This window comes from Lissotriton helveticus, chromosome 8, assembly GCF_964261635.1.
Source record: "Lissotriton helveticus chromosome 8, aLisHel1.1, whole genome shotgun sequence".
In the NCBI taxonomy this organism is placed as follows: domain Eukaryota; kingdom Metazoa; phylum Chordata; class Amphibia; order Caudata; family Salamandridae; genus Lissotriton; species Lissotriton helveticus.
This window is the reverse complement of record NC_136069.1, coordinates 1,315,364,788-1,315,378,058: the sequence shown is the minus strand read 5'-3', so window position 1 is coordinate 1,315,378,058 and position 13,271 is coordinate 1,315,364,788. Positions and strand designations below refer to the sequence as shown.

The following is a 13,271-nucleotide window of genomic DNA, read 5'->3' as shown; positions in this document are numbered from 1 at the left end:
GCATTAATCAGACCTCATACATTCTGTCCTTGTTCGGTCTGACGTGCCGAACATTGTATTCCGCTAGCATCGAGCCTCCCGAAAGCAGTCTCTCGGATTGAACAAAACGAATTAACGAGATAAAACAGCAGTGGGAACGAACCCGCTGCAAACTGTAGCGTTTTGAGATAAGCTGTGTGACCTTGTTTGTTACAAGTTGTGCACTAGCTGTCCCGTTGTTGACATGGTTTTATGTTCCTCTCAATTTTAGATGTATTCAGTAGTTTCTAATGTGTTAAAATAATAACTGTTCATGCCAAGTACAATTCTGAACTTGTTTTCAGATGTAACCGCAAAGGTTTATAGCTTCAGTACTAGATCTGGTAGAAACGTTAATTAGGTTACCTAAAATAACCGAAATTACTGGAAATTTTGCGACACACAATTTCACATAACGTTTGGACGTAACTATCTCATTCCTGCAGACAATCTCGCATTACTTTTTATTCCAAGTGCAAAAAAAGTTATGACAGAGACGGACAACCCACATTGTGCTTTAAAAGTATAATTTGTGGAAACCTGTGTTGAATTTTGTAGGCAAAAGATATTACATGATTTTCCCACCCTTGTACTGTATATCGCTGGCCTCCTTCCATCTCCACTCCGACTGATAAATCCATAGATTGTGGATTACATTTTGAAGTACAGCAGCAGTGAGTCCGTTGTATTCATTTCATAGTAGTTCCTCGAAGCACAACTAGTTGCATGCAAGCGTGTGGTTCGGCTTTATAATTAATATCGTTCATCCAAAAGCTTTGCTCAGTATTTGGGAGGTCTGCTCTTAAGTCCTTACACATTTGATTAATATTGTGCGTATTGGAATACTTGCTTAGCGCTTCATACTCAAAACTGCGTTTACGGACGGGGGGAGCTGACTGCACTGTTGAAGTTGTGTAGCTTGTTCACATGTCAACGTGAATCGTGTGCTGTTACTTACAATGAAGCCATCTTTTAGCAAAGTTATCCTCCAGACCAAGCGGTTTGAGTGCATTGAGATGCTTCCTACCCCCATAAAAGTGAATATTTCTGTACATAGTAGGATTTCCACTTTGCCTGTTTTAGGGTTCTTTTAATAGCGCACATATTGCACTCTCGTTTTAGAAGCTTTTAAAGATGTTTTTGAGAAATTAAAAATATTAAATACTTGTACATTGACTTTAATTATACTGCACAATTTGCAATTGCAGTGAGTTTCAGAAGCAGTGTATTGTCTATTTTGAGGAACGCCACAGTTTTGACTACAAATACGATTGTCCTCTGCCAGCCAGCTAGCTTCCATTACTTAGTACTTAAAGCATGTATGTAGCATTTGGTTTTCGGTTTCACGACGGTAATTCAAATGTTTCTTTCTGTAAACGATTAATTTCGCCAACTCATTTACTCACAAACTGTAATAAGAATAGATTAACGCACTAACCTTGCTATGGCTTTGAGGTGGCTTGTCTGCAGCTTCTTTAACCGCTGTTAACCAGAAGGGAAGTGAAGTGTTTCTCGTGCGCGCGATGTGGCGCGAGCTTCTGCCTCCAGGGGTGTGATACGAATCAGTTGTGTCAGCGAGAATGGAGCACATGAGCTCAGCCGATGCCGCTTTCCAGACTTTTTTTTGTTACTTTCCAAATTCGATTTTAAAGGAGCCTTTTGGCTGTCATAACGCAATGTGTCATCCAAAGGTCTGTTTCGTTTCTTCTCCAAGGTGTGCTCGTTGTCATATTTTCCCTCTATCGCACTCCCTTCAAATACATTTCATTCCTCATCATGCTGCACCTCGAACTGCAGACAAAGTTGCTATAAAATATAATTACTGAACTCTTGCAATATGGGACCGGAATTGTGTGGCTCTCCGCAAACCTCCCACGACTCCCCGAACGGAGTTTTTACTGCATGGGAGATTCTGCTTCTTCAGCGATGTAGTCGATTTCTGATTCTCCAGCAGTTGCAAATGTATGATGTTGGACTTACAGCTCCTATGATGCTTGTGGTTTTGGCAAGCAGCCGCATCAGTTACTCATGATTTTACTGGTTTACAGAATCACAATAGTTAATAGAACAAATGCACAAAAACGAGATAGGTGGAATGCTTGTGAGACGTCTAACCACTGGCAATTGCTCTGGGTAACTAACATTCCACGTTGTCTTTCTTTCGCCCACCTTGCTACCTCAGTTTGGACCCAGGCACATACAAATCAGTCTTGACCCTGCTCCAAAAAGAGGAGGCCAACTCGAACTGCCAGGCAAGGTTGTCCTTGAGCTGGAACACAAGCCACTCAAGACCGAGTTCGCCCTGATTGGAGCTCTTCAGTCAAGTGTAGCTTTGTTCTGGTGGCAAAGTTACAAACTGGGTTGGCGCATTGAGAAAAAGAACAATGGATTTAACCCAGATCTCTTGATTTCGTTACCTGTTCGAGTTGGATTGGTAACTAAAACGCAAATACAATGCACAAAAGCATTTTTTTTTGACCGGGCTGATGGAGGGTGCAGTGCAACAAAGTGTAGGGTAGGGGGAACTGTGAAGCAACATGTAAATGTAAATGTACAGGAATTTATATAGCGCAAATCACCGAGCGGTTTCTAAGCGCTTGCTTAGGGAACCCGTCCTGGTATTCCCCTGTGAGATAACCCCAGCAGGGTATCCGCAAGGTGAAAGCCAGGCATCCCGCCGCGAGGGGCCGTTGTGGAGATTAAGCAAGCTATTGCCCAGAGTCGCAGAGTGTGAACCCGTGAATCGAGTAGGCACCAGAGCGAGAATTGTCGAGTCCATGGACATTTTAGGACTCAAGACCCCACCGAGCCGGGAATTGAACCCTGGTCCCGGGCTGACCTCTGCTTCCAGGTCTGCCTCATCTAACCAGTGAGCCACACTTCTCCACATAACATGGAGTGTGGGCGGGCAAAGCTACACTGGGAGTATGAGGGAAATGTCAAACCACCACAGAAGAGGGGGTGAAACCAACAGAAGGGCAGGGCTGGAATGTACCTGGAAACAAAAGGAGGAGGACGGGAACTTAAACAACACCAGGGTTGGGGAAAAGTAACATTGATGCCTGGGATGTGGGGAAGCAATGGGGAGAAGCACATGGGTGAGCGCTAGAGGGAGAGAGGTGGGGAGAAGCAGTCCAGCAATATGGAGTGCTGGGAGAGAAACATACAGGAGGGAAACAGCTTGAAAACATATGCACCCTAAGAGTATTTCACACAAAAGAAAAAAGTAGTGCTTGAAAAGGAAGCAGCGAGGCTATCTAGTCAAAGAGATTGTAAAGAGGAAGTGCTCCATCAGACGGGCAACTGTAAGACTGACTAACTGTGACATGAAAAACAAGCAGGCGAATGGTAGTAACAAAATAAGCCAACCATTGGTAAGCAATGGATGGGCACCGCATCCCTCAATGTTCTTGGCAAGCCACAGTATGCCTCGCTACAGACCGCACATGCTCTCTCTAGTAGGCTTGACCTAAAAATTATCAGGGAGTGCGTTTCTTGCCTCACTAAATTGGTACTTTCATTATCAACTCAAGAAGGAAGAAACAGTTAAAGACCACTTTTCTTTAGAAAATGCAAGTGGGCCTATTTGACCTGCAGCTGTCTTTCAAACCGAAAGGGTTTGTGCCAATCAGTGTGATGGGCATGCGCTGTTACTAAACTGTGCCAGGCACGGTGCTTATTGAGGCATGACAGCCCCTTTGAAAGTTTCCTCATATTTTTCACTCATTGTCATTTAACAGACAGACTGATTTGGCCCTTGTTGGTAGAAAACCTTGATGTCACCGTTTTCTGGTTTTTCTTTGTTTTCTTTTTTCTTTTGGCTTTGTTGATTCACTGTATTTCTTTCCTTTCTATTGCTGTAGACATGGAAAACAAACTTATGCTGACCTTTCCCTTCGTTTGCTTTTAAATTTCCTTTGTTCTTGGTTTTCACAATTTCCATAAATTGTAAGAAGTGTGGGTGCATTTTCTTAACCCCTTCGACGCTGATGACGAGCTCAGCTCGTCATGAGGTACACCTCTCGTACGAGTTGAGCTCGTCATGAACGCATAGGTTTCCGTTTGCGCTTAGCGCACAGCGGAAATAAGTGCCGCACCGATGGTGTTAATATACCAGATCTGGGTTTCTTTCTTGGGTTTGGTATTTTTTCAAGATTTTGGTCATCAGATAGTTGTGCTCTGTTATGAATGTTCATGGAAATGATGTAGTGCTAATTGTGACTACAAAATCTTCATACATCTAGAGTTGGGTCTTGGTACCATTTCTGTTACAGTTTTGAGAACGTTTTTAGAAATGTGAAACTGTTTTCACAACTTGTCTGGTCTGCTTGATAAAAACGGTGATTAGTTCTCATTTTACTTTAACTTATAAGACACCAATGCTTTCCTTTGTTGAACAACCTGTAATGTATGTATTTATGAAAAGTCGTTTTTTCATTCTGTAATATTCTTCTTTTTGTCTAGCCGCACTGTGTGCTGCTTGCCTCGAAGGAAAATTCTGCACCTGTAAAACTTGGAGGTTTTGGAGTAGCAATTCAGTTGGGAGAATCTGGACTGGTGGCAGGAGGTGAGGAATAACTTTATTTGTTTTTCTCTAATTTTGTTCCCATCAATTTTTGTGAAACCATGTCACAGTTGTGCTTACATATCCTAGCAATATAAAGCCAGCAATCCTCAGTTTTTTCTTGTCAGTCTTAAATATAAAATTGCACGTTCTAAACTGTGCTCCTTGGGATTTAACACATATATTTATTTGTATCCCATTAAAAATGAAGTTCCATTTAATTAGTTTAAACATTGTTACCATTTCACATTTATTCTGAATATTGCATGCATTTGACTGTAATTGCCTCCTAAAATAACATGAATGTTTGAATATTTCAGAACGGTGGAAAGAGCTGAAACTAAACTCTACTTTCTTTAAACAAAAACAAGTAGCTGTAACTAAAAATACTTCTTAAAAACAAAAGTCAGTATCTTCTTCATACATCTGCTTAAGATTTAAAGATGGCGGGGTATTCCTTTAGATTTTGAGGCGCTTAAGCATTACTTTTGCAAGACAAACTCCTACTCTCCTAGGACAAACTGCATGTGTGAAAACCGAACTCACTTACGAAGGGCAGCTTTCTGCACCTTGCATAGAATTCTAGACAAATGACTACACTACTTTTGTGCTGTTTACTTTACCTGCTGTATATCACCTGCTGCTGACTACTCCCATATCACACCCTGGATTGCAGAATAATACATCTGACTTGGTTGGTATGCCAGAACATCAGGACACTTTTATCCTAATTGAGTAGGTGAAATGATAGAAAACTCATGTTCTTCAGTCATCTGCTCCATTGACGTCTTTCAGGAATCTACTGATGGATGCTTGATAGGGGTGTAAATGTTTTTTTTTTTAATTCCTGTGACGTTGTATGCCTCGACCGCATTTTGTGAACTCTCAGAAATTAGACCGTTTGTTGGCATTCACAAACTCCTCTCGACACCTTTCTACCATTGAAACCATTTGACATTTAGCAAAATGGCTGGAATAGATTCCCTTTCAGGGTGCGAAGGGAAATGGAACTCTTACAAAGGAGGGGCGGAGGGAAGGAGGATCTAACCAGGGACTGTGTTTTTCCATTGGAGAAATAGAAAACTATGTGTATTTGCACATCAGGCTGTATTTTCCCAATGTGAACTTATACCCTGCATATACCTCTCGACTGGGGAAACAGCTGTCATGATATTCCAAGTAATACTCATAGAACGCTTCATGCATACTGTTGGGTGGTGTGGTAAATAACTAAACGTTATACATTTACACCAGTGCAGAGAATGTTTATGCATAAATGTATGCCTTTTCTTTGTGCTCATGCCCTAAATTTAGTGTTTGCTTTTTAGAAATTGGAGATTGCAATAGTTATAAAGAACTCCCTGAAGAACAGTTTCCCCAAATGTCAGAGCATAACTGAAAGCAAAGATTTAAGTCATTATGTCCTTAAAATACAGAATTGAAAGGCATATAAATGACTCCTCCCAACAACCGCCTTTATTTCCATTATACTTCTGTCTTCTCCCTTCACATGCCTCATCTGTTAGAATCCTTCAGCTGCTTGCGGTGGAGTCAAGCTGCTTGATAAAGGCTTGAAAAGATTTAACTCAAAAGCAGTTGCTTGTGCAGCCCATATGCACAGCCATATCAAGTTTTAAATACATACTCTTCATGTTTCCCTTTTCAATTCAAGTATCTGTGTCGAGAAGGTTGGGGTTTGGGCTGCTCTTTCTTTTTTTAACGGGCTACATCCAAAAGGCTATAATATGATAGAGGCATCTAGCTGCAAATTCCATACCTTTGAATTTCCGATGCGGCAGACTGTTTCCAGAAGACTTTTGCTCGAGTAATACCCTTGTGTGCAGGTAGGTGGCATGGGTCGGTTTACGTGTGACATAGTCATCCATTTCACCTATATAGGTGCCACCTCGGTGTGCTGGCGTCGGTTCTTTTCTTTCCGCGCCAGCTGGCACATATCTGTGAAGAGAACTACCTGTTGTCACATTTTGACAGGCTTTTTTCGACGTTTTTGTAGACAATTTTTGGTGTGTAGATTTTCCATCATGTCAAAGAAGACTTCTGGACTCAAACCGTGTGGTGTCTGCCATCGCACCATGTTGGTGACTGATCCGCACTTGATTTGTCTCTGGTACCTGGAGCGCGACCACGACTCAGTCGTGCTCTGACTACCGGCCAGGGCTCCAAAAGCTTTGAGGGAGTGGTTCCTAAAGCTGCTTGCAGCCCGGCACTCAGCACCACAGTGTTCACTTGGTGGTCTCGTTCTCGGTCCAGAGGATGGTCCGGGCACTGCTCCACGAATCCTAAGTCCTCATCCTCCCACTCAGAGTGGGAGGAGGAGGACCTAGGACTCCTGGAGCAGTGCCCGGATTGATCATGTAAGAGGCATAAGAAACACAGGCCTTTTGTGCCTGGATCGGCTTTGCACTTTCCTGCCTTTCCGGGAGCTGGAGCGACCCTCGTCGAACGGAAAATATTTGATGACACCATGTGCCTCATATTTGGGCGACCTGACCTTCCCGGTGCACCTTTGAGCCCCGGAGACTCAGAGGGGGCTCCATCTGGTTCCGCGCCAGTGGCTCCGGTGCTGATGGCCCCCACCCCCCAGTGGATCCAATGGTGGGTCTGGACCGGCACTATTTGTGCCACTGCAACCTTCACCGGTGCTGTCCCCCGCACCGAAACTCCCGAGGCCTCCAGCCCCCCCCCCCCTAGCGACAGCAGCCCCATTCTCATCTTGGACGACCCGGAACTGGACCGGCACCTACTGATGTCGATTCTGGCTCCAACAGCACCCCTGGTTCCTAGGTCAGTTCCTCAGCTTTATTTTGAAGAGCTAGGAGTGGGGGTAGATTTTGAGGGGTCGTTGAACACTTTACAAGCCCAGCCTGAGCATCAAATGGACTGGTATGAGGAATTGGGTGAGGCAAGTGTACTGGATACCTCTGCAGATTCTGGTCTGCTTTCTCTCCATATGGTGGCTATGGAGGAGAAATCTCCATATGCTGTGGTGGTGAGAGGAGCAGCTGAGGTCCTGGAGCTTCAGCTCCCTTTGGTGAAAGTCAAGGCTAGCATCTTAACAGGTCCTGCAGCGGAGTGTCTCCTCCTCGGAACCCCTCCTGTTATCCTTGTGGGAGCCTGGTCCAAGCCCAGCACAGGGGCTCCTGTGAATAAGACAATTGCCAGCTGCATCTCCCTGCACTGGGCGACCCAAAATTACTTGCCCACCATCCTACCCCCAAGAGCTTGTTGGTCCACGCCTCTACCTCACAAGGCATGTACTCTTCCATACCCCCGGACAGCGATAGAGTCTGGATAGTTGGGGCAAGAAATAATGTGTCTTCTGCCAGCCTTACATTGTGGTCGGTGAACACTGCATGCTTGTTGGACCGTTACTCCTATTCCTTGTGGGAAGCGGTTGCACAAGTGCTGCTATAGGTCCTGGAGAAGGCCCGGGCCCTTCTCTCCCAAGCAGTCTGATGGGAAAATTCGTTGTGAGCTTGACAAGACAGACTCGCTGGGCAGAGTGAAGTAATCGGTGGCTGTTTGACGCCACGCCTGACTGAGAACGTCTGGCTTTTCTGGGGATGTCCAGGCTTCCTTTATGGACATGCTCTTTGATGGGACAAGTCTCTTTGCAAACAAGGCAGACATGGCCCTGGGTCGCTTTTATAATTCACAGGCTACGGCCAGGCCCTTGGGCTGCTCAGTGGCCACCTGACCCCTGTCTGCCTTTCCCGGCTATGTAAGGGGTTTTCAGCCACGCTAGCCATATCCCAGCAACAAGTCTGTGCAAGTTCAGCAGCCTCTGCGCAACCGTGGGACCCGTCTCTTTGGAAACAAGGCAGGCGTGGTCCTGGATCGCTTTTATAATTCATGGGCTACTGCCAAGCCCTTGGTCCATTTAGTGGCCACCTGACCCCTGTATGCCTTTTGCGGCTACGGAAGGGGTATTCAGCATGCTAGCCATATTCCAGCCACAAGTCTGTGCAAGTTCAGCAGCCTCTGCGCAACCGTGATCGCGGCACCATTCGACCCCGTGGGTCGGGTGGCCAGAGGTCGGGTCAGTCCACTCCTCCCCCTGCCGCCTCCAAACTTTCCTAGTTCGGCCCTTCAAGCTCATGGGCGGTCAGTTTGTGGCAGGATCAGACATCACCTCTACCACTGGCAAAACATCCCATCGGACAGGTGGGTTCTTCAGATAGTCTGAAGGGGCTACTATCTCCTCTTCAAGACTGCCCTCCCTCCATGTCCAATGCCTCCAACTTATGATCAGGTTATAGAGGACCACTTAAACTTGCTTCAGGGGGAAGTCAGGACTCTCTTGGCCAAGGGAGCCATAGAGAGGGTTCCGGCACCAGAAATAGGCTGTAGTTGCTATTCCCGTGACTTTCTGCTTCTGAAAGAGGACAGTGGCTGTCGTCCTATCGTAGATCTGCGAGCCCTCAACTACTTCCTCAAAAAGGAAAAGTTCAAGATGCTCACTCTGGCTCAGGTCTTGTCTACTCTAGACCCCGGAGACTGGATGGTGGCGTTGGTCTTGCAGGATACCTATTTTCATATTCACCTTCTGCCTGCTCATTGGCGTTACCTGTGGTTCACAGTAGGCCACAAGCACTTCCAGTTCATAGTGCTCCCATTTGTCCTTACCAGTGCCCCTTAGGTGTTCACCAAGGTGATGGCAGTGGGTGCAGCTCATCTGCGCAGATCAGGGGTGCCAGTCTTCTCCTATCGCTACGACTGGCTGTTGAAGACTAGCTTCCATCCGGAGGTGGCGCAAGGTCTCTTGCAGCAGTGGGGGAAGCCTTGGTTAGATCGGTTTGCTTCTGCTGAAAATGCGCAATGTCTGTAGTTTTGCGCGTTGAAGTTTCCAAGGTGGCAGTCACTTAGAGACTCATTTAATCTCGAGTGGAGCTCAGGCCGTCTACACGCCTTTCTGCCCATACCGCTCCTTCGCAGAGTGCTCAAGAAGTTCAGGAGAGACCAGGCCCAAGCCATTCTTTTGGCTCCGTACTGGGCACAGAGAGTGGTATCCCGAGCTTCTCCAGGTGAGCATTGATCCTCTGATCAGGCTACCCCTTCAGGAGAATCTTCTGTCAAAGCAGCAGGGGAGGGTCCTCCACCCAAACCTGTCAATGCTACACCTTTTTGCGTGGAGATTGAGCAGCATCAGTTGATCGCTTTTGACCTTCCTCACCAAAGTCTGTAAAGTTATTTTAGCAGCCAGGCGTCCCCCTACCAAGACCGTATAAGCCTGCCAGTGGAACAAATGTGTAAAATATTGTACAGAAAGATCTATTGAACCTCTTTCTGCTTTCCTCTCTCAAGTCTTATTGTTTGTTTTGCCCCTTGTCCAGCAGGGCTCTGCTCTGGGCACTCTTAAAAGGTACCTTTTAGCCTTGACTGCCTTCTTGAGGTTGCCAGACCAACCCTCTTTATTTAAATCCCCTATTGTAAATAGGTTTCTTAAGGAGCTTGTACGTATGTTTCCACCAGCCCCATTCATCATGCCTCAGTGGGACCTTAATTTAGTTCTCATCTTCATGATGTGTGCTCCGTTCAAACCTCTGCACAACTGCCCCCTCTGTCTGTTTACCATCAAAACAGCTGTGGTAGTGGCAATAACTACTGCCAGGATTGTGAGAAAATTCCAGGCTCTATCATCCAATCCTCCTTACCCAACATCATCAGATAAGTTAGAGTTCCAGTCCTCGGCATTTGTCAGACAGCAACGTGGGCATCCCTGCACCTGTTTATCAAATACTACTGCCCGGACAGTCTAGTCCAAAGGGACAGATTTTTTTGGCCGCTCTATCCTGCAGGACTTCCTGGTCTAACCTTGATATTGCTTCGGTATCTATTCAAAGGTAAGGAATCTACGTCTAGATGTCTCTATGAGATCTGCAATTTAATTACCTTTGGTAACACCTTATCTGGTAGAGACAAGATCTTACCAACCCACCCATTCTCCCCACACTGCGACAGGATTTTAGGGTCAGGGCTGTTCACTTTCAGGGCCCTAGTTCTAATCACACCAATGTGAGTGCACTTCATGGCTCTGCGCTCCTGTCATGAAAAGTAACTGACGTCAGCATGCTGCGTAAGATGCCGATGAAGTCACACGGAGGCGACCGATACCACCTACCGGCGCACAAGTGTATTGCTCAAGCAAAAGTCTTCCGGACCCCAGCCTCATGCCTGGGAAATGCAAAGGTAAGGAATCTGCCACTAGATCACTTCTCTACCAGATAAGAAGTTACTGAAGGCAAGTAACTTTTCCTTTAAGGCTCCAGACATAGTGTTTTGATCTTGTACTTTCAATTCTTTTCAGCTGTGACGGTGGTGTGCTCTGCATTATTCCTTTTAGTCACCAGCCAGAACGTTTTTCATTTTTTTATAACCTGCTTTATTTAATGTTTTATTAATCAGAAGTATATAAAGTAACATCTGAATCGAAGACATACATATGTGTACGAGTTAGATACCAAAGCCACGTCATCTCCTCACAACCCAAGACATTGAAATAGCATTCCTTTTCTGTTAAATTTGGAAAGTTTGATCCTAGTGAAGTGCGAAAGGAGAGGACACCCTAATTGGTGTGAAGACTTTTAGGCCTGACAAAGTTCTTGCTATTTTTTTTATACTTCCAATAATTCCGTTCCATCTTACACAGAAAGTTAAGGAAGGTCTGTTGTGTTAGAGGATCAGAGCAGGTCTGTGAGGATTGCTTCTTCAATATGTGTGAAATAAGTTCTACATGCTTGTACGAAGGTGGATATCTGACTATGGTTACCCCCAAACTTTTTGCCTGGTGTTTAGCTGGTTTTTGACTTTAGTTGGCCTGGGATCCTGCTATCCAGGGCCCCAGGCTAATTGCTCTCTCCTTAAAATGGACTCCATGTGCCTTAGGTACATACACAATTGGAATTGGCACACCTTATTGGCCCCTGTAACAGTGTACCCAGGTACCCAGGGCATAGGTGCTTCCAAGGCCTACCAGGGGCTGCAGCATGTATTGTGCCACCCCTGGCCTGGCCTCCATATTTGACACAACTGGCTGATCACTCAGCTGGGGTAAGTCGGTGTAACCACCCCTTACTTAGGTGTAGTATGCCTATACCTAACCTAAAATGGGCACATATGTTCCTGTCAGCCACTCCTATGGAACGCCTCATCAATCCTGGAGGCAGAGTGCTTGGAAATATGTGAGATGGTGCTCTGGCATGAGCTGAGCCTGTCTGCAGCTTTCGGAACCATGTCCTTTAGCTGTTTCATGATATTGCCATACCATATACTCTTAAGTGCATTATGAACCTCGCGGTTAAATGCTATCTTGGGTTTGGCTTTATCAAAACATGTCGAGTAAGGTGTCATACGAATTGGAATACTACCCCCTCGCCAGTTCTGGCGACGGGGGTAGCATTCCACCCTTCTAGAGGGACACGACATGTACCTAGCCTGAACCCCGGTTAAAGCTAAACAGAGCCTTAGCATCACAAAATGGATGCTGCCACCACAGACACAAGTCTGACCTCCTGCTGCTGGGAGTCCTTCCAGCGAGGGCAGCTTGGACAAAGGGTTTCCTGCCTGGGGAGGTGCTAGCACCACTCCAGACAGGATTTTGTGTATTGGGTAGGACAGGGCTGAAAAGAATCAGACATGCCTGGGGCACACAAGGTGTCCCTGTGCATAGGCCAGTTCAAACCGGTGCTGGGGCTTTCCAGCCCCAGTCCTGGCGCGAAACTGGACAAAGGAAAGGGGGTGTAACCACCCCCCTTCCTGGTTCCACCCAGAGGAGGGACCTAGTAGGTGATCCGGCCCCCCAGATTCGAATAAGAGTGGGAGCTGTGTCCTGAGACTTCAGATCATCCTGAATCAACTTGAAATACAGAAGAAGACTGGACTTCGACATTCTGCTGCACAGAAGACGGAAGAGAATCTCCCTTGTGGCCAAGGAGTGACCACCCTGTGAACACAGGCACCAACCAGCAACTCGACGTCTGCTTTGCCGCCGCCTCCCGCCGGAGCCCGAGCCCAGAGCCTGACAAGACTCAGACTCCCAGACTTCTCACAGCCCGATCCACAGTCCCTGCAAAGAAGGGACCCGTGGAGGCACCGAGAGACGTGGGACCGGACATCTTCGAAGACCCCCGAAACGCTGACTGCGCAGCATCAGAGGCACCCTCGACGCTGTGCTTTGGGGTTTGAGAAGCCCCAACCTCGAGCAGCCCTTGCACCGAAGATCAGCCCCCCAGCATCTCCACGATCTGCGTGGGGCCCTTTTGCATCGTGCCACTCGACGCGCCTAACCGTCCACTTGCCACGCGGCTAGTGGCCATCTTGGCGACGAAACCTACAACTTTCACTGCGGGTCTGGTTGCTCCAGACTTGCCCTTGCTCCTGTAAAAAGGAGTACCTGCTCTGACCTTGCTGGTCCGAGTAACAAGCCTTTTTCGATTCCTGCGTGGCTTGCATTAGCCAAGGCCTGTTTGCTTCTATCAAGTCGCCGACACCGCCAACAGCGAGAAGCCTGCGTGGGACAGCTCGTGACCGACTCCTGGACGTCTTCGACCCCTCGTGTCCACGTGGCTGCAGAGAGAAGCTACACCTCGACGCCTGTTTGCACCCGACATCGCCTGGTTCCACTCTGGTTCCACGGTAGTCACTGGCTAGTGACTTTGAACATTGTCCC

The 13,271-nt window shown here is 46.7% G+C and overlaps 2 protein-coding genes across 9 annotated transcripts in view; one reads left to right on the top strand and one right to left on the bottom strand.

Moving 5' to 3' along the window:
* The window catches only part of GPR34 (G protein-coupled receptor 34), a 30,612-nt gene extending 29,002 nt beyond the window's left edge, over positions 1-1,610 (bottom strand). Inside the window, exon 1 of the mRNA XM_078658304.1 lies at positions 1,457-1,610. Coding sequence (XP_078514430.1) covers positions 1,457-1,609 — 153 coding nt within the window. The 5' untranslated portion in view covers position 1,610. The remainder of the gene's footprint in view (positions 1-1,456) is intronic.
* The window catches only part of CASK (calcium/calmodulin dependent serine protein kinase), a 1,268,764-nt gene that overhangs the window by 550,905 nt on the left and 704,588 nt on the right, over positions 1-13,271 (top strand). For all 8 annotated transcript variants that reach the window (XM_078658296.1, XM_078658298.1, XM_078658303.1 and 5 more), the window contains exon 6: positions 4,483-4,585. In XM_078658296.1, the coding sequence (XP_078514422.1) occupies positions 4,483-4,585 (103 nt within the window). The remainder of the gene's footprint in view (positions 1-4,482; positions 4,586-13,271) is intronic.